The sequence below is a fragment of the Pristiophorus japonicus genome, chromosome 8 (genome assembly GCF_044704955.1).
Source record: "Pristiophorus japonicus isolate sPriJap1 chromosome 8, sPriJap1.hap1, whole genome shotgun sequence".
NCBI lineage: Eukaryota > Metazoa > Chordata > Chondrichthyes > Pristiophoridae > Pristiophorus > Pristiophorus japonicus.
The window spans coordinates 42,858,707-42,886,654 of NC_091984.1; the positions used below are offsets into that span (position 1 = coordinate 42,858,707).

Here is a 27,948-nt window from a genome sequence, read left to right on the forward strand (position 1 = left end):
CCTCCTCTGTTCCAATGAGATCAAACACAGCCTATCCAATCTGTCCTCATAACTAAGATTCTCCATTCCAGAAAGCATCCTAGTAAATCTCCTCTGCACCCTCTCTAGTGCAATCACGTCTTTCCTATACTACGGCGACTAGAACTGCATGTAGTACTCCAGCTGTGGCCTAACCAAAGTATTATACAATTTAAGCATAACCTCCCTGCTCTTCTATTCTATGCCTTGGCCAAATAAGGCAAGCATTCTGCATACCTTCTTAACCACCTTATCCACCTGGCCTGCTACTTTCAGGGATCTGTGGACAAGCACTCCAAGGTCCCTTTGTTCATCTACACTATTAAGTGGCCTACCATTTAATGTGTATACCCTTTCCTTATTAGCCCTCCCAAAGTGCATCACCTCACACTTCTCTGAATTAAATTCCATTTGCCACTGCTCTGCCCACCTGACCAGTAGATTGATATCCTCCTCCAGCCCATGACTTTCCTCTTCATTATCAACCACACAGCCAATTTTAGTGTTGTCTGCAAACTTCTAAATCATACTCCCTATATTCAAATCTAAATCATTGATATATACCACAAAAAGCAAGGGTCCCAATACTGAGCCCTGTGGAAACCCACTGGAAGCATCCTTCCAGTCATAAAAACATCCATCAATTATTATCCTTTGCTTCCTACCTCCAAGCCAATTTTGGATCCAACTTGCCACTTTGCCCAGGATCCCATGGGCTTTAACCTTCATGACCAGTCTACCATGTGGGACCTTATCAAAAGCTTTGCTAAAGTCCATGTATACTACATCGTATGCACTACCTTCGTCGACCCTCTTGGTTACCTCCTCAAAAACTTCAATCAGGTTAATCAGACACGATTTTCCCTTAACAAATCCATGCTGACTGTCCCTAATTAATCCTTGCCTTTCCAGATGCAGATTTATCTTGTCTTTCATGATTTTTTTCCAATAATTTTCCCACCACTAAGGTTAGGCTGACAGGCCTGTAACTACTCGGCTTATCCCTTTCTCTCTTAAACAAGGGTACTACATTAGCGTCCACCAATCATCCGGCACCATGCCTAGATCCAAAGAGGACTGGAAAATGATGGTCAAGGCCTCAGCTATTTCCTCTTTTACTTCGCTCAACAGCCTGGCATGCATTTCACCTGGGCCTGGGGACTTATCTACTTTCAAAGCTGCTAAACCCCTTAATACTTCCTCTCTCACTATATTTATTTCATCCAGAATATCACACTCCTCCTTGATAGCAATATCTGCATTGCCCCTCTCCTTTGTGAAAACAGATGTAAAGTATTCGCTAAGAACCTTCCCAACATTTTCCGCCTCCACACAAAGATTACCCTCATGGTCTCTAATAGGCCCTACCCTTTCTTTAGTTACCCTCTTACTCTTAATATATTTATAGAACATCTTAGGGTTTTCCTTAATTTTACTGGCCAAGAATTTCTCGTGCTCTCTTAGCATTCCTAATATCCTTTTTTAATTTTGCCTCTTAACTTTCTATATTCCTCTAAAGATTCTATAGTATTTAACCGTTGATGTATGACATAAGCGTCCCTTTTTTTCTTAATCCTCCCCTGTAAGTCCCTAGACATCCAAGGGGCTCTAGAATTATTTTTCCCAGCCTTTTTCTTTGGCCTGAGCCTTCCAGATCTCCTCCTTAAATGCCTCCCACTGTTCCAACACCGATTTGCCCACAAGTAACTGTTTCCAGTCCAATCGCTCCTTAACTTAGCAAAATTAGCTTTTTCCCAATTCAGAACTTTTATTCCAGGCCTATTCTTGTCCTTATCCATAACCAACTTGAATCTGACTGAATTATGGTCACTGGCACCCAAGTGCTCTCCCACTAATACCCCTTCAACCTGCCCAGCTTCATTCCCCAAAACTAAATCCCCCTCTCGTGTTGGGCTTGCTACATACTGACTCAAAAAGTTCTCTTGAATGCATTTCAAGAATTCCGCACCCTCTACACCCTTCACACTAAAATTGTCCCAATCAATATTTGGATAGTTAAAATCCCCTACTATTACTACCCTATGGTTATTGGACTCCACAGCAATTTGCCTACATATTTGCTCCTCTATCTCCCTCCCACTGTTTGGGGGTCTATAATACATGCCCAGCAGTGTGATCGCCCCTTCATTATTTTTCAATTCGACCCATATGGCCTCATTTGATGATCCCTCTAACATATCATCCCTCCTCACCATTGTAATAGTTTCTTTAATCAGTACCACAATCCAACTCCACTTTTTACCCCTCTCTCTATCTTATCTAAAAATCTTGTAGCCAGGAATAGTGATAAAACAGAAGACATAAGAATTAGGAGCAGGAGTAGGTCATTCGGCCCCTCAAGCCTGCTCCGCCATTCAATGAGATCATGGCTGATCATCGACCTCAACTCTACTTTCCTGCACTGTCCCCATATCCCTCGATTCCCTTAATATCCAAAAATCTATCGATCACTATCTTGAATATACTCAACGACTGAGCATCCACAGCCCTCTGGGGTAGAGAAATCCAAAGATTCATCACCCTCTGAGTGAAGAAGTTTCTCCTCATCTCAGTCCCAAATGGCAACCCTTTTATTCTGAGACTCTGACCCCTGGTTCTAGACTCCCCAGCCAGGAGGAAACATCCTCCCTGCATCTACCCTATCAAACCCTGTAAGAATGTTGTATGTTTCAATGAGATCTAAACTCTTCTAAACTCTAGAGAATATACACCTCGTCTACTCAATCTCTCCTCATAGGAAGCCCCATAGCGCTTTACAGCCAATGAAGTACTTTTTGAAGTGTCACAAGATCAACTTTAGCCAACGTTGACAGGGGTGGTGGTAGGGGTACTGATTGGCCTTGGCAAGGGCAGGGATTGAGGGGGAAATTAGCCAGGGATTGCGCTCTCGATCGCTACCCAATGAGTCTGGCTAGAAAGCCAGACCCCGAGCAAGAACGGGGCCAGGTGAGGGCAGCTCCCCACCCTCCCGTGTTCTTCCCCTGGGTCACTGGAGCCTGCTCAGGTTTTCTTACTTCAGTTGCTACCAGCCAAATTCTACAGGCAAAAGGTATGAAAGGATCAGGAACCAAAAGAAAGACTTGCCTTTATATTGCGCCTGCCAAACCTGCCCCTCTTTCAGCCATGTTTCTGTAATGACTATAATGCCATACTCCCAAGTGTCAACCTGTGCTGTTAGCTCATCCGCCTTATTCACTACACTCCTTGCATTAAAGTATATACCATTCAGCGCAGGAAGACCTCCTTGCTTACTACATACTTAAGCCCAGTTTCCTCTGTCTTACCGATTTGCTTTCTAGATTCTTGCTTTACTTCCTTCCCTTTTGAATTCGTTCTCGGGTTCCCATCCCCCTGCCAAGCTAGTTTAAGCTCTCTCCAACAGCACTAGCAAAACTCCCCGTGAGGATATTGGTCCCGGCACTGTTGAGGTGCAACGCATCCGGTATGTACAGGTCCCATCTCCCCCAGAAGCCGTCCCAATGCCTCAAGAATTTAAAGCCGTCCCTCCTACACCAACTTTCCAGACACGTGTTCATTCTCTCTATCTTTCTATTCTTATACTCATTAGCACGTGGCACCGGTAGTAACCTGGAGATTACTACCTTTTGAGGTCACTGCACACATGGTTGTCTAGGCTGCGTGAAGCGTCCAGGACTTCCCACATACCGCAGGATGTGCACTCCACCGGTCTGAGCTGCACTGCCATCCCTCCAGTTAGCCTTATCTGGTTTAAAATCTACTTAAAAAGAAATAGAGAAAAGAGACCGACTTACCAACTTACCTCACCGACCTCTGTGGCCTCCCGACCTCTCGGTCTCCGAACTCCCAACCTAAAAGAAATAGAGAAAAGAGAGCTACTTACCAACTCACCTCACTGACCTCTAAGGCCTCCGAACTCCCGGTTTCCGAGCTCCTGACTCGCCGACTTCACAGGGCCTACCTATTCGCCGACCACCCGACTCACCGTCTCGCTGACCTCAGGGCCTTACCGACTCGCCGACCTCAGGGCCTTACCGACTCGCCGACCTCAGGGCCTTACCGACTCGCTGACCTCAGGGCCTTACTGACTCGCTGACCTCAGGGCCTTACTGACTCACTGACCTCAGGGCCTTACCGACTCGCCGACCTCAGGGCCTTACTGACTCACTGACCTCAGGGCCTTACCGACTCGCTGACCTCAGGGCCTTACTGACTCGCTGACCTCAGGGCCTTACCGACTCGCTGACCTCAGGGCCTTACCGACTCGCCGACCTCAGGGCCTTACTGACTCGCTGACCTCAGGGCCTTACCGACTCGCCGACCTCAGGGCCTTACCGACTCGCCGACCTCAGGGCCTTACTGACTCACTGACCTCAGGGCCTTACCGACTCGCCGACCTCAGGGCCTTACTGACTCGCTGACCTCAGGGCCTTACTGACTCGCTGACCTCAGGGCCTTACTGACTCGCTGACCTCAGGGCCTTACTGACTCGCTGACCTCAGGGCCTTACTGACTCGCTGACCTCAGGGCCTTACTGACTCGCTGACCTCAGGGCCTTACTGACTCGCTGACCTCGGGGCCTTACCGACTCGCCGACCTCAGGGCCTTACTGACTCGCTGACCTCAGGGCCTTACTGACTCGCTGACCTCAGGGCCTTACCGACTCGCCGACCTCAGGGCCTTACTGACTCGCTGACCTCAGGGCCTTACCGACTCGCCGACCTCAGGGCCTTACCGACTCGCTGACCTCAGGGCCTTACCGACTCGCTGACCTCAGGGCCTTACCGACTCGCCGACCTCAGGGCCTTACCGACTCGCCGACCTCAGGGCCTTACCGACTCGCCGACCTCAGGGCCTTACCGACTCGCCGACCTCAGGGCCTTACCGACTCGCCGACCTCAGGGCCTTACTGACTCGCCGACCTTAGGGCCTTACTGACTCACTGACCTCAGGGCTTTACCGACTCGCCGACCTCAGGGCCTTACTGACTCGCTGACCTCAGGGCCTAGCTATTCGCTAACCTCCCGACTCAGTCGCCGACCTCCCAACTCACCAACTCACCGACCTCAGGGTCTTACTGGCTTGTCGACCTCCCGACTCGACGACTCGCTGACCTCAGGGCCTTACTGACTCGCCGACCTCCCGATTCACCGACTCGCTGACCTCAGGGCCTTACCCACTTGCCGACCTCAGGGCTTTACCGACTCGCCGACCTCCCGACTCGCCGACCTCAGGGCCTAGCTATTCGCTAACCTCCCGACTAGAAGAACTCCCCCACCAACTCACCTCACTGACCTCTAGCCTCCTGAATTCACCGACCTCTGTGGCCTCCCGACCTCTCGGCCTCCAAAAGTGGTGCAAATAAATGAACTTACGTGGTCATTAATTGAATTGCAGCTTAACCCTCTAACATTTTGGAACACACCCATGTGCATACCTTTATGCATCTACAATTGTGTCATTTTTATTTTTCTATTACTTCTATGACGTGCAACCCCTGTGGCTTCAGCAGAGGTAGAGGCAGGCTGCTCACTTCCCTGCTGCGACTGCTCAGACACTTTTGGCGGACATCCTCTGGGTTTTGCAGCCTGTGAGGGCCCTGTCAAAGACTGCTCCTCCTGCGCATGTGCAGACACCGTCTTGGCCATCGAAATCCATAGAAACATAGAAAATAGGTGCAGGAGTAGGCCATTCGGCCCTTCGAGCCTGCACCGCCATTGAATGAGTTCATCGCTGAACATGCAACTTCAGTACCCCATTCCTGCTTTCTCGCCATACTCCTTGATCCCCCTCGTAGTAAGGACTACATCGATCTCCTTTTTGAATATATTTAGTGAATTGGCCTCAACAACTTTCTGTGGTGGAGAATTCCACAGGTTCACCACTCTCTGGGTGAAGAAGTTTCTCCTCATCTTGGTCCTAAATGGCTTACCCGTTATCCTTAGACTGTGACCCCTGGTTATGGACTTCCCCAACATTCATAAGAACATAAGAACATAAGAATTAGGAACAGGAGTAGGCCATCTAGCCCCTCGAGCCTGCTCCGCCACCCAACAAGATCATGGCTGATCTGGCCGTGGACTCAGCTCCACTTACCCGCCCGCTCCCCATAACCCTTAATTCCCTTATTGGTTAAAAATCTATCTATCTGTGATTTGAATATATTCAATGAGCTAGCCTCAACTGCTTCCTTGGGCAGAGAATTCCACAGATTCACAACCCTCTGGGAGAAGAAATTCCTTCTCAACTCTGTTTTAAATTGGCTCCCCCATATTTTGAGGCTGTGCCCCCTAGTTCTAGTCTCCCCGACCAGTGGAAACAACCTCTCCGCCTCTATCTTGTCTATTCCTTTCATTATTTTAAATGTTTCTATAAGATCACCCCTCATCCTTCTGAACTCCAACGAGTAAAGACCCAGTCTACTCAATCTATCATCATAAGGTAACCCTCTCTTCTCCGGAATCAGCCTACCCCTGTCTCTGTACCCCTTCCAAAGCTAGTATATCCTTCCTTAAGTAAGATGACCAAAACTGCACGCAGTACTCCAGGTGCGGCCTCACCAATACTCTGTACAGTTGCAGCAGGACCTCCCTGCTTTTGTACTCCATCCCTCTCGTAATGAAGGCCAACATTCCATTCGCCTTCCTGATTACCTGCTGCACCTGCAAACTAACTTTTTGGGATTTATGCACAAGGACCCCCAGGACCCACTGCACGGCAGCATGTTGTAATTTCTCCCCATTCAAATAATATTCCCTTTTACTGTATTTTTTTCACAAGGTGGATGACCTCACATTTTCCGACATTGTATTCCATCTGCCAAACCTTAGCCCATTCGCTTAACCTATCTAAATCTCTTTGCAGCTTCTCTGTGTCCTCTACACAACCCGCATTCCCACTAATCTTTGTGTCATCTGCAAATTCTGTTACACTACACTCTGTCCCCTCTTCCAGGTCATCTATGTATATTGTAAACAGTTGTGGTCCCAGCACCGATCCCTGTGGCACACCACTAACCACCGATTTCCAACCCGAAAAGGACTCATTTATTCCAACTCTCTGCTTTCTGTTCGCCAGCCAATTCTCTATCCATGCTAATACATTTCCTCTGACTCCGCGTACCTCTATCTTCTGCGTGGCACCTTATCGAATGCCTTTTGGAAATCTAAATACACCACATCCATCGGTACACCTCTATCCACCATGCTCGTTATATCCTCAAAGAATTCCAGTAAATTAGTTACACGTGATTTTCCCTTCATGAATCCATGTTGCGTCTGCTTGATTGCACTATTCCTATCTAGATGTCCCGCTATTTCTTCCTTAATGATAGCTTCAAGCATTTTCCCCACTACAGATGTTTAACTAACCGGCCTATGGTTACCTGCCTTTTGTCTGCCCCCTTTTTTAAACAGAGGCGTTACATTAGCTGCTTTCCAATGGCACCTCCCCAGAGTCCAGAGGATTTTGGTAGATTATAACGAATGCATCTGCTATAACTTCCGCCATCTCTTTTAATACCCTGGGATGCATTTCATCAGAATGTGAAGTTATTATTTGGGGGCCTATAAACTATACCCACCAGTGACTTTTTCCCCTTACTATCTCTAATCTCCACCCACAATGATTCAACATTTTGTTCATTAGAGCCAATATCGTCTCTCACAACTGCCCTGATATCATCCTTTATTAACAGAGCTACCCCACCTCCTTTCCCTTCTTGTCTATCTTTCCGAATTGTCAGATACCCCTATATGTTTAATTCCCAGTCTTGGCCACCCTGCAACCACGTTTCTGTAATGGCCACCAAATCATACCCATTTGTAATGATTTGTGCCGTCAACTCATTTACTTTATTTCGAATGCTGCGTGCGTTTAGGTAGAGTGTTTTAATACTAGTTTTTAAACCATGATTTTTAGTTTTGACCCCTCCTGCAGCCCCTTTATATTCATACATATTGTCCCTTCATATCACCTTGTGGTTTACACTTACCCCAGTGCTACTCTGCTCTGTTGCCTCCTGCCTTTTGCATTCTTTCTTGAGGTTCTGTTCATCTGAGCTCTCACCCACTCTAACTAGCTCAGAGCCCTCTCCTGGGTTCCCATCCCCCTGCCAAGCTAGTTTAAAGCCCTCCCCAACCGTACTATCAAAACCACCCACGAGAACATTGGTCCCGTCTCTATTGACGTGTAACCTGTCCGACTTGTACAAGTCCCACCTTCCCCAGAAGCGGTCCCAATTGTTCAGGAAACTAAAGCCCTCCCTCCTACACCAACGGGAGAGTGGAGAGCACCAGTTCAAACTGTCACAGGAGAGAGAGTGGAGAGCACCAGTTCCCACTGTCACAGGACAGAGAGTGGAGAGCACCAGTTCAAACTGTCACAGGAGAGAGAGTGGAGAGCACCAGTTCCCACTGTCACAGGAGAGAGAGTGGAGAGCACCAGTTCCAATTGTCACAGGAGAGAGAGTGGAGAGCACCAGTTCAAACTGTCACAGGAGAGAGAGTGGAGAGCACCAGTTCCAATTGTCACAGGAGAGAGAGTGGAGAGCACCAGTTCCAATTGTCACAGGAGAGAGAGTGGAGAGCACCAGTTCCAACTGTCGCAGGACGGGAGAGTGGAGAGCACCAGTTCAAACTGTCACAGGAGAGAGAGTGGAGAGCACCAGTTCCAATTGTCACAGGAGAGAGAGTGGAGAGCACCAGTTCCCACTTCACAGGATGGGAGAGTGGAGAGCACCAGTTCCCACTGTCACAGGAGAGAGAGTGGAGAGCACCAGTTCCAATTGTCACAGGAGAGAGAGTGGAGAGCACCAGTTCCCACTGTCACAGGACGGGAGAGTGGAGAGCACCAGTTCAAATTGTCACAGGAGAGAGAGTGGAGAGCACCAGTTCCAATTGTCACAGGAGAGAGAGTGGAGAGCACCAGTTCCAACTGTCACAGGAGAGAGAGTGGAGAGCACCAGTTCCAACTGTCACAGGAGAGAGAGTGGAGAGCACCATTTCCCACTGTCGCAGGATGGGAGAGTGGAGAGCACCATTTCCCACTGTCGCAGGATGGGAGAGTGGAGAGCACCAGTTCCAACTGTCGCAGGATAGAGAGTGGAGAGCACCAATTCCCACTGTCACAGGACAGAGAGTGGAGAGCACCAGTTCCCACTGTCACAGGAGAGAGATCCAAGGCAGCATTTAGTGCTCTGAATGAAGGGGTGGCAACGGGACAGAAGTGGGTGTGCTTTGAGCAGAGCCCCCACTTTCATGTCCCCATCCACACTTCCCTGCTAGCAAGGAGCTGGAGAGCACTTTGCTGCACATCACTGGGATGATGAACGGCCAAGGCTAGCGTTGTATCCCTCGTTTGACTGCAATCAGAGTCTACAAGCTGTTGTTCACAGCAAGTATGCACTTGTTTGACTGCCGCATTTGCTGCTCCATGCAACTGGCCACCCTTTCCATGGAAGAGCACATCGTACCCATTGCCCGCGACATGGTGCTGCTCATGTTGGAGATGGACTCCTCCATTCTCCCTATAATCGCGCACATTGACGCTGGAAAAGCTGCCCGAGCCTCCTGCATTTTTTTTGTTGCTCCTCAAGAATCATCCTTTTTGTCGATGGCCTCCCCGAACTGGTGCTCTCCACTCTCTCTCCTGCGACAGTTGGAACTGGTGCTCTCCACTCTCCCGTCCTGTGACAGTGGGAACTGGTGCTCTCCACTCTCTGTCCTGTGACAGTGGGAACTGGTGCTCTCCACTCTCCCGTCCTGTGAAGTGGGAACTGGTGCTCTCCACTCTCCCGTCCTGTGACAGTGGGAACTGGTGCTCTCCACACTCTGTCCTGTGAAGTGGGAACTGGTGCTCTCCACTCTCTGTCCTGTGAAGTGGGAACTGGTGCTCTCCACTCTCTGTCCTGTGATAGTGGGAACTGGTGCTCTCCACACTCTGTCCTGTGAAGTGGGAACTGGTGCTCTCCACACTCTCTCCTGCGACAGTCCAGCTGAGCAATGCTTGTAGCATCCTGCACCTTCTGACGAGGACTCTCTACTGCTGTCCCTGTACTCACCATTTGCTCCTGCTCACTTGTGATCTGTGGGACACCAGGTGAAAACAACACTCTATCTCGCACAGGACCCATCAACATGGACTTATCTGCACTGGTGCTGGATGCGCACAGGTTGTGTGAAGGTGCACCTTCAGAGGCCGCGGCATCCTCTGAGGAGTGGTCTTTGTGGCTGGACAATGAGTGGAGGGCGGGGGGCACTTGATGGATCTGTGGGAGAGTAAAGAGATGAATTAGAAGTGTTATGATAAGAATGTTTGAAGTTACCATTATGCACATGGTCATATTTCACTGGCTACTGACATCAGTCATCATGAGTGACTGTTGTATGCCATGTATGATATTTAATTCTGTCACCGGGTAGCTGGGAGGTCCCTCTCTCTCCATCTCAAAACACCAGCAGCTCCACAACTCACCTTACGTCCAGCACCTCCTCCTCTGCTACAGTCAATGGTGTGGTTACTGGAGGGTCACCTCTGGTTCCCTGCAAGGCAGGAAACTCGAGACCTTTGAGAGCCATGGAATGAGTGTAAGGGATGGATGGACTACATCTGTAGAGGGTGGTTATGTGACGTTGCCAAATGGCCTCCTTTTGTGGTTTTAATTTCTATGATTGCATTAGGCTGAGGGTGAATGTCAGTGGCAGATAGTCAGATGGGGATGTGAGTAGGTGCATGGACAGTGAGTGATGGGTACAATTGCATGGTAGTTTGGTGTGAGGAGTGATGTGCAGGAATAGGCAGTGATGGGGTTGGGACCAGCAGGATGTCATTGAATGTGGCATTGCACTCACCTTTCCTGCCCTCATGAGGTTTTTAAATCGCTTCCTGTCACTGTATCCACGACCTGGGAACCACACTCCTGCTGCTCACTTGTTCTGTGATCTCCAGGCATACCCTCTATGTCTCGGCTGCTGGCCTCTTCCTCCCGTCACCAGGGAAGAGGACCTCCCTGGAGGCCCTAACTCCTTCAAGCAGGATTTTCAGGGAGGCATCACTAAATCTGGGAGAGCTTTTTTACTCATCTATCTGCATAATTTTATATTCCAACAGTCAGCTTACTCTGTCAACAATGCATTAACTCCCCCACCAACCTCTGCTGCACCTCCACCAACCTTTAACCGTCATCTGTGCAATGCTCCTTTTAAATAGCTGAGCTGAAGTCAAGACATTCGTGACGTCATCAGACCCGCTCCAGTCAATTGGCCGGAAAAGCCGAAGGACTGATTCAATTGCAGTGGCTTCATTAAAAAGCCACTGCAGAACATGCAGATAGAACGTCCGTGCTCCTGACGCGCTCCACGGCACCCCTGCACCCATCCCGATGCAAAGGTAGATTTCAGCTCTATGTGATTGCGCACAAAGAACAAACATAGTTGTGGGACTGCCCACTCAGAGTATCTGTGTAAATGGAATGGCAGTACTCAATCCAATTACACCGTTGCATCAGCTGGAATTCAGCGTGAAGAAGGACCCAAAAAAAACACCACCAGAATTCCTCCGACCCACACTGTCACCATGTGGCAAATTGTTTAACACATTCCCTTGTGCACTATTTTGACACAGTTTTTAACCCATTTAAAACAAATGGAGTAACAACTGTGTCAAATAGCGCACAAGGGAATCCTACATGAATAACCATGAAAGGTAATTAAACTGCAATACCAAAGGAAATTAATCCCATGCCATTGTTTGCAATAGTTCCCTTCCACTCCGTATATAAGCGATGGTCTGTATCTTCCTGGAACCATAGACTGCAGAGGGAACATCTTTAACAGCAGAAGAGATAGGGGATGATGACTTTTCATCTCATCCAAATGGCAGAGATGGTTCAATTTGCCTTGTTGGTCTAATGTTTCAACAATTCTAAATGATTTAATCTGGTAACATAATGCAAACACTGTAAAAATGAGAGAGAAATTGGTTACAAAATGACATTTGAAGAGCCCCAAATCAGATGTATATAATGTGATCACAATGACTTTGGATAGGTAGTTGTTTTAAATGGCATTTATAAAATATTAGACATATCAGGATATTTAATTCAGTTTGGAGTGAGAGCAAAAATTGAAGACCGAGTTCCAACTATTTAATTATTTGAGAGATAGGTGACCTTAAACCTGGTGATATTAAACGTATGGTGCTGGATTTTTGCTATGTTGCCACCTCTGTTCGCGCCCCGGATGGGCAGTAATGGAGGTGACAATGGTTTCCGGGCGGGCGGCCAGCTCTCAGCTCCCCGCCAGGAAATTAGTTGCCGGTTTTGCAAGGGAGCAGAGCAGCACCGCCCAGGAATGCCGAGCCGGCCTGCAATGCCGCCGGTTTCGACTGCGTGGTGAAATTTGTTGTGCGCTCACCCTGTAGTGTGCCATGGTGGGACCACCTGGAAAACCAGGCGGTCAGAGCTGTCCCAGCAGCGGTGAGTGGTGGAATTGGTGAATGAGGTACGTTTGATTGTTTTGTTTAGTTTTATTTTTGCGATGTAGCTTATTGTGGGGTGTTTAAGGTTTTGGGAATGTTTGTTGTGATTTTATTTGCGATTTTTTTTTTTGCGCTCTGAGGCCGGCTCTTTAGCTTGGGATTTTCACTTGCTCAGCTGGCCTTGCACCCTAAGAGATGCATCTAACGCCTCCATTAGCACTCCGTCCCACACTCAGAGCCCAGCTGATGAATTTTGTAGACTGAGGCGCAAACTGTTCCCGGGCACACACTTTACCGCCCTGCCGCCATTACCGTTACGAAATGAGGAGAACTGAAAATCCAGCCCATGATGAGAAAGATTAGTGTATGTCAGGATATGGTTTATGGAGGCAAGGAAAATGCTGTGATACAACAATCATTTGAATTTATAAAGCAGCACCGTTGCTAGTCAATTGGACTGGGACATGGGGAGGGTGATGTTGAGATGGTCATGCATTAGAGTCCAGCCCGTAACATTGCAGTACTTTTAGCTGCAGGTGATGGCCTGCTTTTTAAATCCTAAGTTACAATTTTTTTTTTAAGTGTTCTGTTATAATGAGTATCATACTGCAATGCCATCTATATTCCGTGCACAAGGTTTGCTACTGACTGTGAATCCCCTATTACTGCTGAATAACGGCACCATCAGGCAGTCCTCTTTGATTTCCTCCAGCTTATCTTCATTTGCTGAAAGTCTATTCAATGGAAATATCATTTTTAAATTTGCTTTGCTGGGACCAATGGAAAAATTTGATTTTGAAACAGAGAAACAGAGCTGGCAAAATGGGCAGTAAATCTGCTATCAAAAGCCACTGCAAACCAACACCACTGCCCTGATTTTTTTTAAAATCACAAGATGATTACATGATTGTACTCTTGTAGGTTTTAAAACTAGCATGTGTAGTTTTCACAAGGTCACCAGACTTCTGTCCATACTATCTCAATATATATTTTCTGGAAGAATTTCTGTTACGTAAAAGAACATTACTACGAATTAACATGGGGCCATTTCAGGGATAAAGTCTGTGGATAATGCTAATAAAAATGTTGGCAAGTATAAAGTTCCACTTTGTGCTTGCTGTCTTTCCTTTCTGCTGAAATAATGGATAACTGGAATATGCCCCCTCCATGAGTGGTGGCATATAAACAGCTTGCCATTATTTTCCAAGCAATGCTGCACCATGTGGTTGGGAAATGGGTAAAACACATTGGCTCTGATATTAACTCCAGGTGGATTCTCTGCTCAGGCCTGAGTTAACATTTCAGTTGGATCTCAATTATGTCATCGGGCCACAACATGCATATGTAAAGAAGTTCCCTGTTAGCTCCAGGCACGTGTCCTTCCTGCCTGCTCAGGAGAGAATGTTAAAATTGCAGATGTTGTGATCATGCCAGCTTTTGGACAGGTAAGAGCCAGGGCAATTTTAACTGCCCATCTGCCAGGTTTCTGCAGAGCGAGTAGGATTAAAATTGCCCCAAAACTGTAAAAGTAACTGCAGACTTCATTCAAATACTCCTCTTCCATCCATTGCTTCAAAATCCTGATTTGTACTACTATTTACATTTTCCAGTATTTCTAGAATGGAAACTCCTAACCATGCAACCTTAATTTAAAAAAAAATCCTTTCTGTTCCAATGGCACTTGCCCACTAGTAGGTTTGTTAATATACAGATGTCCTCAGTGATTTCTAAATCCTCTGCCAATGCTCCTTTCATATGTGGGAGTTATATGACCATTGGGAACAAATTAGAACTGGTGATAAGCATTTTAACAGACCGTAGCATACTTTGGAGCACAGCAGTAGGAACTGCATGTCTCTTGATACCAGTGCTGCTATAAATTGTAAAGTTATGGTAGGTGATTAACAGTGAAAAGTGCTAAGAGATGGCATACTAAGAGCACATCTTTAACTTTTTAATGTTCCATCTGATTTACTTCATGGTGCTAATTGCCAGCAGCTTGGACATAAATCAGTTATGTAAAGTTCCAGATCAATGGGTATTTCAACTATTGTCAGTGGAGCTCTCTGTAATACAGAATTAAAGCAGCACAAATATCATTATTAAATTCCCTGATCGCATCAGTGAACCCAATGTAATTGAGTGCAGTCCCTTACCTCTGGCTACATCCAGTATATGTATTTCATTTTTACATCATTTGTCTTATTTGAAAGGGGGCTGTATCTATTGCCAGGGAGTGAGAAGAACCCAGCATCGATGACTGCAGTTGGTTCAATTGTAAAGAGATGAGAGACATCAACCTCTTATACAGCAACCAAACCAGAGGTCTGAACCACGTATCTGGAACTAAAACATCATTAACAATAAAAACATCAAATTGGAAATCCACAGCTCAGTGATTATCTTATTGACAGTATAAATGTAAAATGGATTTATTTGCAATTTCTTGTTACACTTATAATTGCATTGGATGAATAGGCCTCTCAGCCTAATAAAATATTCCAGTAATTTTATATCAAATTCATTTACCCCAAGGAATGGCTCAGACAAGAACTTTCCTAGTAGGAGTTTGCTTTAGATTTGGTGACCGGATGGAAAATAAATTAATTAATCTCTCTCTCTCCACCCCCACCCAATAGATGACAATCACGTGAAATGTTATCCTTCTGGTTCATTAAAGTCACAGGGGGTAGATCCTAGTGGAACCCAAATTGAGCATAAACGAGCTGGTTATTGGTGATTAAATGTCACTTGATGGCACTATCAACGACACCTTCCATCACTTTGCTGATAATTGAGAGTAGACTGATGGTGCAGTAATTAGCCGGATTGGATTTGTCCTGCTTGTTGTGGACAGGACACACCTGGGCAATTTTCCTCATTGTTGAGTAGATGCCAGTGTCGTAGCTGTACTGGAACAGCTTGGCTAGAGTGCAGCTAATTCTGGAGCATAAGTCTACAGCCGGGCTGTTGTCTGGGCCTGATGGAGAGAATCGCCCTTTCCTTCTCTTAACAAGCCCGGATTCAACAGATGGATACCTTGGATAAGTTTCATTTACTTTAATTCCAACACGTGAAGGGGGAGCATCTCACTTCTCAGCCGCCTGAGAGAGGATCTCCACTGAGCTGTTCAAATTGCCCTTTAATTATACAGGTTTAGGCACGAGTGTCCCTGTGGACAGACCTTAACAGTGACGTTAAGGTCTTTTGCTTCGGTCTTCACATTGGAAGACACAAAAACCATGCCAAAAATTGCTGGTCACAGGAATGTGGGAAGGGAGGACCTTGAGACAATCACTATCACTAGGAGGGTAGTGCTGGACAGGCTAATGGGACTCAAGGTAGACAAGTCCCCTGGTCCTGATGAAATGCATCCCAGGGTATTAAAAGAGATGGCGGAAGTTATAGCAGATGCATTCGTTATAATCTACCAAAATTCTCTGGACTCTGGGGAGGTACCAGTGGATTGGAATGCAGCTAATGTAACACCTGTTTAAAAAAGGGGGCAGACAAAAGGCAGGTAACTATAGGCCGGTTAGTTTAACATCTGTAGTGGGGAAAATGCTTGAAACTATCATTAAGGAAGAAATAGCGGGACATCTAGATAGGAATAGTGCAATCAAGCAGACGCAGCATGGATTCATGAAGGGGAAATCATGTTTAACTAATTTACTGGAATTCTTTGAGGATATAACGAGCATGGTGGATAGAGGTGTACCGATGGATGTGGTGTATTTAGATTTCCAAAAGGCATTCGATAAGGTGCCACACAAAAGGTTACTGCAGAAGATAGAGGTACGCGGAGTCAGAGGAAATGTATTAGCATGGATAGAGAATTGGCTGGCGAACAGAAAGCAGAGAGTCGGGATAAATGGGTCCTTTTTGGGTTGGAAATCGGTGGTTAGTGGTGTGCCACAGGGATCAGTGCTGGGACCACAACTGTTTCCAATATACATAGATGACCTGGAAGAGGGGACAGAGTGTAGTGTAACAAAATTTGCAGATGAGACAAAGATTAGTGGGAAAGCGGGTTGTGTAGAGGACACAGAGAGGCTGCAAAGAGATTTGGATAGGTTAAGCGAATGGGCTAAGGTTTGGCAGATCGAATACAATGTCGGAAAGTGTGAGGTCATTCACCTTAGGGAAAAAAAACAGTAAAAGGGAATATTATTTGAATGGGGAGAAATTACAACATGCTGAGGTGCAGAGGGACCTGGGGGTCCTTGTGCATGAAACTCTTTTAGAATCCCAAAAAGTTAGTTTGCAGGTGCAGCAGGTAATCAGGAAGGCGAATGGAATGTTGGCCTTCATTGCGAGAGGGATGGAGTGCAAAAGCAGGGAGGTCCTGCTGCAACTGTATAGGGTATTGGTAAGGCCGCACCTGGAGTACTGCGTGCAGTTTTGGTCACCTTACTTAAGGAAGGATATACTGACTTTGGAGGGGGTCCAGAGATGATTCACTCGGCTGATTCCGGAGATGAGGGGGTTACCTTATGATGATAGATTGAGTAGACTGGGTCTTTACTCGTTGGAGTTCAGAAGGATGAGGGGTGATCTTATAGAAACATTTAAAATAATGAAAGGGATAGACAAGATAGAGGCGGAGAGGTTGTTTCCACTGGTCGGGGAGACTAGAACTAGGGGACACAGCCTCAAAATACGGGGGAGCCAATTTAAAACCGAGTTGAGAAGGAATTTCTTCTCCCAGAGGGTTGTGAATCTGTGGAATTCTCTGCCCAAGGAAGCAGTTGAGGCTGGCTCATTGAATGTATTCAAGTCACAGATAGATAGATTTTTAACCAATAAGGGAATTAAGGGTTACGGGGAGCAGGCGGGTAAGTGGAGCTGAGTCCACGGCCAGATCAGCCATGATCTTATTGAACAGCGGAGCAGGCTCGAGGGGCTAGATGGGCTACTCCTGTTCCTAATTGTTATATTCTTATGTTTTTATGACGTGATTGGTTGTACCAATGCATGATCAAATACCCATTTATTCCCTTCTTCCAGGTGTCACTCGCCTTATATTGTTATATGGTTATATTAGTTCGTTTTTGGATGTTCTTCATTGCTCCCTTGAGCCCGAGATCAACGAGTGGTCATCTTGTGTACGTGTGGTTCTAAGCGTACCTGTTGTTTAGCCAGCTCAGGGCCTCCATAATAGCCAGATAACATCTTTGATATTCAGTCTTGCACTTGCAGGGCCCATAGCCTTTGCTGTATCCAGTGTGCTCAGCAGTTTCTTGATATCATGTGGAGTCAATCGAATTAGCTGAAGACTGGCTTCTGTGATGGTGGGGACCTCAGGAGGAGGTATAGAAAGATGGTATTTTATGAAAAATGGAAGGTCAGCATCATACTGTAGCAGGAATATGAAGGAGTTCATGTCCATACATGGAAATTACTCATTGATGTCAATGATATTCCCTTCAATGGTGTAAGCTGAGCCATCTATAATTTGTAACAAAATATACAGCAATATTTTAACAATGGCCTCCTGTGAACACAAAGGACCTTAATGTCGATGGATTTTCTTTAACTGCCAACTAAAGGGAAGAGCTGCATAGTTTAATTGCTAACTGCTGAGATAATAAAGTAGGACACGAAATTCCAAACCAACTCACTAATGTATGAAAGGTTTTATTGGTTGTGGATAATGAAAAGTAAGTGGCAAAAGTCTTGATCAATGGATGCCTCTTAAATAAAACGATAAGTAGACATAGAAACATAGAAAATAGATGCAGGAGCAGGCCATTCAGCCCTTCTAGCCTGCACCGCCATTCAATGAGTTCATGGCTGAACATGAAACTTCAGTACCCCCTTCCTGCTTTCTCGCCATACCCCTTGATCCCCCGAGTAGTAAGGACTTCATCTAACTCCCTTTTGAATATATTTAGTAAATTGGCCTCAACTACTTTCTGTGGTAGAGAATTCCACAGGTTCACCACTCTCTGGGTGAAGAAGTTTCTCCTCATCTCGGTCCTAAATGGCTTACCCCTTATCCTTAGACTGTGACCCCTGGTTCTGGACTTCCCCAACATTGGGAACATTCTTCCTGCATCTAACCTGTCTAAACCCATCAGAATTTTAAACATTTCTATGAGGTCCCCTCTCATTCTTCTGAACTCCAGTGAATACAAGCCCAGTTGATCCAGTCTTTCTTGATAAGTCAGTCCCACCATCCCGGGAATCAGTCTGGTGAATCTTCGCTGCACTCCCTCAATAGCAAGAATGTCCTCCTTCAAGTTAGGAGACCAAAACTGTACACAATACTCCAGGTGTGGCCTCACCAAGGCCCTGTACAACTGTAGCAACACCTCCCTGCCTCTGTATTCAAACAAAAGTGCCTCCTTTTAAATGGGCAGAAATAATAGAAAACAAAATCATAAAAAAATGAAGGAAACTTATATTAAATAATAAATCTATTACCTGTGTCGCTATGTACTCCAGTCCCTGTGGTACCCACTGACTACGAAAGACCTGAAGAGTGTTCCTACTCCAGGGGATCAGTGGATGTTGTCACAAAGAATCAAACTAAATGTTTGCTCTCAAAAAGTAATCATTGAATAGCAACCTCTATATGCAGCTTAAAGGAACAGTACTGTCTGGTGTGGGCCTATGTTTTAGTTTATCTATTAATCGGTAATCATGCTAGTAAATTTTGTAATTCTTCTCAATTTTAAGTTTTTCTGAGTGTTTTTTCAAGTGGAAAGTATTTTGCATTCCCTGATATACTGCAATTATATTTGACAGCCAAAATGTAGCCACCTCCTTCCCTAACCACACTGAGAAATGCTACTAAAAATCTCCCATCTCTGTTGGTTGTTGGAGTTTTCATTGAAATCCATTTAGCCTGCTTCAATCTAAGCTCCCAAGTGGTAGCAGGATAATCCTATTGTAGTCGTTAACCGTATTAAGTACCTTTGGAGATTTTACTACATTAAAGGTGCAAAATAAATGCAAGTTGTTGTCTGTGCTGTGACTTTCATAGCAGCTTCTCCAATACAGAATTTCTCAATGGCCACGGCCAAGCTGTTCAGGAAATTGTGTGCTTGAAAACTCTTCTGAACTGTAACAGTGCTCCTTTTAATAGGAAAAAGCTTAATTTTTATTCTTTTTCTTTCTAACAGAAATTGATGACTGAGAAAATTTGCCACTGATTCCAGCTGAAGAGAGAGAAGCCCCACAGCAACTCTCCCCTGTGACATAAAACCCAACAATTGTGCCATATATTGTTCGGCGCAAAGATTATTACCAGAAAGTGAAAACCTACGATCTGAATCCCTGCAAAAGCCGACCAAGAGAAATCTTTTAAAAGCATAAACCAAGAATTAGATGAATGTTCATCTTATTCATAAAGTTTCCTCATGGGAAGGGATTGGTAGCGATAGAATATGTACTATGATCAAATGGCCCTCATCTCAGGATGGCCATTACTTGTATCCATCCCCCTTTGTGTTCTCAAAACCGATTAAATCTAGTCAACCAAAGGCAGTTTAACGCTCTTGCACACTTTTATTGTTAGTTCACCAAACAAAATACACTTACTCAAAACTTGTCACAGAGCAATAGAACCCATGTCTCTCCATCCTGACAGTCTGTCCCAACACTAAAATATTTAGCTCATAGAACCCTTTTTCTTAATCAGGAATACCTGTGACCACATATTTGTAGCCCAGATGGCTGCCACCATCCGCTTCCCGTAGTTCTAGTGTCCTATAACATTGGCAGTGGATGTACACTTCATCACAGTCCCTTCAACTCCACCCAGCTATTACACAGTCAGGAATATACCGCCCCAGCAACAGATCACAAGGAATCACATAGAAACCACATCAGCATCAAACCAAGAGGTGTCAGGCATTTACTAGGCCATCAGGGATCAGGTATATTCCATCCCAGTTTTAGACTAGGGGATTAGACCTATAGCACCCCAGCACTACACCACCAGAGATCAGATCAGACCTATACCAGCCCAGTACTAGAGAGGTAGGGATCAGATCTATGCTACTTCAGTGCTAGACTACCAGGGATCAGATATATATCATGTGAGTACTGGGCATCAGACAAATACCAGCATTATACCATCAGTAACTGGATCGATCAGTTTTTACTCTGTTAATGTGATGATTCAAAACATTTGATAATTTAAAAAAATTAATTCTGCTTGTCTCCCCAAAAATGAATGGAATAATGTAATAGCATTACGAATGGCACAGTGATCATGCTGTGGCTTTTCTTTAAAAAGAACTGTCACTTGATAAAGACAGAGATATACAAGCCATACAGTGCTAGATCAAGAAGAAAAATCACTCATCTCTGATACGTCAAGGGCTGACATTAAGATATGTGCAGAAATAATATTAGACAGGAGTGAATTGTTTGTTTATCTGGTGTGTACTGTTCTTTTACAGAATTTAGAATTGAGGCAATTTAGTCGCACAGTATCAGATGAGAGTGAAATGCCAGCTTTTGCCTTCTTTAAATCTAGCAAATGTCTGCATGGATGCACTTAGTACGAAACTAAAAATACCTATCCAGCATGTTCGCTTCCAACCTTTGAATTGTATCTAAGTGATTTTTTGTCAACCCTTGTACAGCTCCTATTGGGCTCGGAAACAACCTGAAACCTTCTTTCAGAGTAGCTACAGGACCTTGTAAAAATTGGCAAAGATTGTGTCAGAATCAAGCTTTGAGATAAATATCATTGAATACATTCCAATATTTTAAAGTGCCAGTGATATTGTATATTATGTTAACTTGGAATATTTTATGATGACTTATGATGTTTCACATAAGAATTTCAGCTCCTTTAAAATGCCAAATCCATTGGAATTCAATTCTATACAATAGATTGAATGGACAAGCAATGTTGCTTATAATCAAACTCATGTACAATGTACACTTTATTGAAAATTAGCTCTACATAATCCAATTGCTGTAATTACCATATTGAAACCCACCTCTTTGTTTAATCTGAATGGAAGGAAAATCATGCAGATTCCTTTACAGGTGTGTGTGTGCTCCAACTTGCTCAATTTTCTGCTACTCACGTCATCAAATGATCCAGTTCGCCTGGCAGCAAAACCAGGAAAATCTCCTTTAATATTCTGTTGGTCAAACATTGAAGAACATTTTTTAATTTAGATGTAAAGTGTCATTGTTCTGACTCAAAAATGTTTCGACAAAATATCTTTTTCCATTTCATTGTAAAGAATAAATCAGCGCGAAGAAACTGAAGCGTGGCTTTGCTAGCTGCTCCCCTAGCCCAGGGACAGAGTAAAATTTCCTCAATTCTTCCAATATTTTCACATGTGTTCTCTGATAGTGACATCATAATGGTTTGAATGGAAATTGCTGCCAATTTGTGCACAGCAAGGTCCCACAAACAGCAATAAGATAAATGACCAGTTAATCTCTTTTAGTGGTGTTGGTTGAGGGATAAATATTGGCCAGGACAATGGGAGAACTTCAATATACTTCAGATAGTAACTTGGGATCTTTTATGCCCATCTGAACAGCCAGATAGAGCCTCAGTTTAATGTCTTATTTGCGAGACTACATTTCCGACAAGTGTCAGTCTAAACATAGAAACATAGAAAATAGGTGCAGGAGTAGGCCATTCGGCCTTTCGAGCCTGCACCGCCATTCAATAAGATCATGGCTGATCATTTCCTCAGTACCCCTTTCCTGCTTTCTCTCCATACCCCTTGATCCCCTTAGCCGTAAGGGCCATATCTAACTCTCTCTTGAATATATCCAATGAACTGGCATTAACAACTCTCTGCGGCAAGGAATTCCATAGGTTAACAACTCTCTGAGTGAAGAAGTTTCTCCTCATCTCAGTCCTAAATGGCCTATCCCTTATCCTAAGATTATGTCCCCTGGTTCTGGACTTCCCCAACATCGGGAACATTCTTCCCGCATCTAACCTGTCTAGTCCAGTCAGAATCTTATACGTTTCTATGAGATCCTCTCTCATCCTTCTAAACTCCAGTGAATAAAGGCCCAGTTGATCCAGTCCCTCCTCATATGACAGCCCAGCCATCCCTGGAATCAGTCTGGTGAACCTTCGCTGCATTCCCTCAATAGCAAGAACGTCCTTCCTCAGATTAGGAGAGCAAAACTGAACACAATAGTCCAGGTGAGGCCTCACTAAGGCCCTGTACAACTGCAGTAAGACTTCCCTGCTCCTATACTCAAATCCCCTAGCTATGAAGGCCAACATACCATTTGCCTTCTTCACCGCCTGCTGTACCTGTATGCCCACTTTCAGTGACTGATGAACCATGACACCCAGGTCTCGTTGCACCTCCCCTTTTCCTAATCTGCCGCCATCCAGATAATATTCTGCCTTCCTGTTTTTGCCCCCAAAGTGGATAACCTCACATTTATCCACATTATACTGCATCTGCCATGCATTTGCCCACTCACCTAATCTGTCCAAGTCACCCTGCAGCCTCTTAGCATCCTCCTCACAGCTCACACTGCCACATAGTCTAGTGTCATCCGCAAACTAGGAGATATTACACTCAATTCCTTCATTTAAATTGTTAATGTATATTGTAAAGAGATGAGGTCCCAGCACTGAGCCCTGCGGCACTCCACTAGTCACTGCCTGCCATTCTGAAAAGGACCCGTTTATCACTGCCAACCAGTTCTCTATCCACGTCAGCACATTACCCCCAATACCATACGCTTTGATTTTGCATACCAATCTCTTGTGCGGGACCTTGTCAAAAGCCTTTTGAAAGTCCAAATACACCATATCCATTGGTTCTCCCTTGTCCATTCTGCTAGTTACAGCCTCAAAAAATTCCAGAAGATTCGTCAAGCATGATTTCCCTTTCATAAATCCATGCTGACTTGGTCCAATCCTGTCACTGCTTTCCAAATGCGCTGCTATTTCATCCTTAATGATTGATTCCAACATTTTCTCCACTACTGATGTCAGGCTGACCAGTCTATAATTACCCATTTTCTCTCCCTCCTTTTTTAAAAAGTGGGGTTACATTAGCTACCGTCCAGACCATAGGAACTGATCCAGAGTCAATAGACTGTTGGAAAATGATCACCAATGTATCCACTATTTCAAGGGCCACTTCCTTAATACTCTGGGATGCAGACTATCAGGCCCTGGGGATTTATCGGCCTTCAATCCCATCAATTTCCCTAACACAATTTCCCACCTGATAAGAATATCCTTCAGTTCCTCCTTCTCACTAGACCTACTGTCCCCTAGTACATTCGGAAGGTTATTTGTGTCTTCCTTCGTGAAGACAGAACCGAAGTATTTGGTCAATTGGTCTGCCATTTCTTTGTTCCCCATTCTAAATTCACCTGAATCCGACAGCAAGGGACCTACGTTTGTCTTCACTAATCTTTTTCTCTTCACATATTTATAGAAGCTTTTGCAGTCAGTTTTTATGTTCCCTGCAAGCTTCCTTTCGTACTCTATTTTCCCCCTCTTAATTAAACCCTTAGTCTTCCTCTGTTGAATTCTAAATTTCTCACAGTCCTCAGGTTTGTTGCTTTTTCTAGCCAACTTATATGCCTCTTCCTTGGCTTTAACATTATCCTTAATTTCCTTTGTTAGCCATGGTTGAGCCACCTCCCCCGTTTTATTTTTACTCCAGATAGGGATGTACAATTGCTAAAGTTCATCCATGTGATCTTTAAATGTTTGCCATTGCTTATCCACCGTCAACCCTTTAAGTATCCTTTGCCAGTCTATTCTAGCCAATTCACGCCTCATACTGTCAAAGGTACCTTTCCTTAAGTTCAGAACCCTAGTTTCCAAATTAACTGTGTCTCTTTCCATCTTAATAAAGAATTCTACCATATTATGGTCACTCTTCCCCAGGGGGTCTCACACAACAAGATTGCTAATTGGTCCCTTCTCATTACACCTCACCCAGTCTAGGATGGCCAGCTCTCTAGTTGGTCCCTCGACATATTGGTCTAGAAAACCATCCCTAATACACTCCAGGAAATCCTCCTCCACCGCATTGCTACCAGTTTGGTTAGCCCAGTCTAGATTATGTGCTCAACTCCTGTAGTGTGGTTTGAACCCACAACCTTTGGCTTATAGATGAGAGTACTACAACTGAGCCATGCTGACAAGAAATACATATGTCCAACCTCCTTTACAGAGGAATTCATGAGACCAGGATTGGCAATGTAAGATTATAGATTGAATGTGGATCGCCATAGACATTCACAGACAATCTGTTAGAATAGGTTTGGTGGGAATTCCACAGCACAAGAGAGAAATGCTTTCATTTCAAAAAGTAACTGAGAATTCTCAACTTGTATCAATCATACCCCAGTAAATATGGGGCACAATGGTTGGAGTGCCTATGTTGGTGGAGTGCCTATCTTGGTGAATTACCAGTTAGATTGTCAAATAATAAGGTTTAACTTTATTAGTTATTCACACTTTTGAGCTCAGCTTGAGAGAACTGCAAACTGTACACCAGTCTTTGTAAGTCTCTGATTTACATATGGAGCCCTGAAGAAGGCTCCAATTTGTGATCATACTACCATTACTCAACAGGTGTCTTATCTGATGACTGAGCCTTAATGATTTAGCAAACATTAGTCCTATTGTAAAACAAAATGCCCATTTATCTTGGGACTTTATGCAGGCATTTAAAAAAAATTGTATTAAAACAAAACATGTTATTTCTTATTCAAGTTTTATACTTTTGTATGAATAAATGCCTAATATTAATTTCTGACTTTTTAAACTATTTAGTTGGAAGACTTAATGTCTCACTTTAAATGTAATGTTGTTATGACAGCTTACTGTGACAAAGTTTATATTGTTTAATTTTAAAGTTTTTACTCACCAATTTCCCTCTCCCCCAAAGTTCTCAATTCCTTGATGGAGGGCAGTTGTCCTCTGATAACTCACTCAAGTGGTCAATATTCATGTGCAAGCCTGGACACTGAGTGTCAGTAGGCTGTTCAACAACGGGGGAAATCAGGACCAAGTCAGATACTGTCCTTACTGAATGTCCATACATGTGCACTTCCTGCAGAGGTTGTTGGATAGAATCAGGAGCAGAAACTGTGACCAGTTTTCCCTTCCCAAACCAAGTGGCACTGAGACCAACTTAGCTGGCCTTCTGCCACTCCATCTGAAACCAACGAATTCAGCACAGATTGGGGAAGTAAACCGGGAACCTTACTGGTGTGTATGACAGAAGATATTCTCTAGATGAAATTGCTGAGCCATTAGACAAATCCCATTACCTTAGTTTTAAATGGTAATTTAATGTTAAACGAGATGGTTTCCTTGGTTTAATTAGGAGATTATTTCTTTCAATCAAATAACTGTTTTGTTCCAATCTTGTACTTTCAATGTAGACATGTAAGTGTTCACATCTCTCTCAAACTCCTGTAAATTAAGATTTGTATCTTATGAAGTCTTGTCTGTTTAATTTTATTTTTGTACAGTGTATTGCTTCATATGTAGAAATCTTTCTATTAAATGAGAAAGACACAAGCTTTTTTCTTTAATTTGATATGAGAAAGACAGCATCTCAGAGCTCTCCAGAAGTGTTGGTTTTGATATCTATAGAGCTGGAATTAGGAGCTTCGATACAGCAAAAATCATCATCTGAAAGTGGGTGGCCTGGAGACAATGTGAATTACTACTCTACAAGACTTTATACTGGAGTCGAGATGGGTGTTGTAAAGAACTTCATTTTTGAAATGGACAAATGCACTTGGACTAAATAAAAAGCCACCCATACTAAGAGTAATTAAGACAGTGCAGACATTCTCATTGTGTTTCTGTTACATGTACATTGTACTTTTAATATTTTCAGCTTTTGGGTTTTATTCTATTTGTTTGAAAATAAAGTTATTAGTAACTACTTTGTAAATTATTGTGTGGTTCTCTTTGCTATTTTGAAGAGAATTGCTTAAAACTAAGTTCAGTCCAATCAGTAGTTTACTGTGTGTGGAGTAATTTTTAGCCCTTGGGTATACCCCTCTAGTACATCGCCATTTTAAAATAATGCCGACATTGGACCTACTCTATGATCCCATTAGCAGTAGTATTCATCAAATCCCCTCTTTATTGCTAATGGGCAATGCACAGATTGAGAAAGACATCCAGTGATTAATATCTTCATGAGTGAGGTTGAGTGGATAACTCACATGAAGTGACAAGGGGATTATAGTGAGCTTGAAAATTGATTTGATTGTCTTTCCTTACTGCCTTTAACATATTCTGTTGATAATCACACTGAAAGATTTCAATGTTATGAAATTGTATACATTTTGCTATTTATCAGCAGTGTCAACATCAAACACTTAGGTCAGGTTAGTATAGTTTAGGTGAAGGGTAAAACTCTCCCGACTCTACCATAAGAGAAAGAAATCAGGTGAACAATGAGCATAAGATTTTAATCATGTATTTAGAGGAGGTTAAAAAGTGTTTTATTCATTCAAGGGATGTCACTGGCATGGTCAGCATTTATTGCCCAGCCCTAATTGAGAACATCAGAACATAAGAAATAGGAGCAGGAGTAAGCCAAATGGCCCTTCGAGCCTGCTCTGCCATTTAATACGATCATGGCTGATCCGATCATGGACTCGGGTCCATTTCCCCTGCCCGCTCCCCATAACCCTTTATTCCCTTATCGTTTCAGAAACTGCCTATTTCTGTCCCAGCTTCAATAGCTCTCTGAGGCAGCGAATTCTTAGACTTACAACCCTCTGAGAGAAGAAATTTCTCCTCATCTCAGTTTTAAATGGGCGGCCCCTCATTCTAAGATTATGCCCTCTAGTTCTAGTCTCCCCTATCAGTGGAAACATCCTCTCTGCATCCACCTTGTCAATCCCCCTCATAATCTTATAAGTTTCAATAAGGGCACCTTTCATTCTTCTGAATTCCAATGAGTAGAGACCCAACCCACTCAACCTTTCCTCATAAGTCAAACCCTTCACCGGAATCAACTTAGTGAACCTTCTCTGAACTGCCTCCAAAGCAAGTATATCCTTTCGTAAATATGGAAACCAAAACTGCATGCGGTATTCCAGGTGTGGCCTCACCAATATCCTGTATAACTAGCAAGACTTCACTGCTTTTATACTCCATCCAATTTGCAATAAAGGCCAAGATTCCATTGGCCTTCCTGATCATTTGCTGTACCTGCATACTATCCTTTTGTGTTTCATGCACAAGTACCCCCATGTCCTGCTGTACTGCAGCACTTTGCAATCTTTCTCCATTTAAATAATAACTTGCTCTTTGATTTTTTTCCTCCAAAGTGCATGACCTCACACTTTCCAACATTATACTCCATCTGCCAAATTTTTGCCCACTCACTTAGCCTGTCTATGTCCTTTTTCAGATCTTTTGGTGGTGGTGAGGCACTGCAGTCCGTGTGGTGATTCATATAGTTTTCCGTAGTAGTTTTGCAGCTTGCTAGACCAGTTCAG

The 27,948-nt window shown here is 44.2% G+C and overlaps 1 protein-coding gene across 1 annotated transcript in view; it reads left to right on the forward strand.

Annotated features, from left to right (window-relative positions):
* Positions 1-26,375, forward strand: part of LOC139268485 (MOB kinase activator 3C-like) — a 110,218-nt gene extending 83,843 nt beyond the window's left edge. The window contains exon 4 of the mRNA XM_070886716.1: positions 19,623-26,375. Coding sequence (XP_070742817.1) covers positions 19,623-19,652 — 30 coding nt within the window. The 3' untranslated portion in view covers positions 19,653-26,375. The remainder of the gene's footprint in view (positions 1-19,622) is intronic.
* Positions 26,376-27,948: the final 1,573 nt, after the last annotated feature.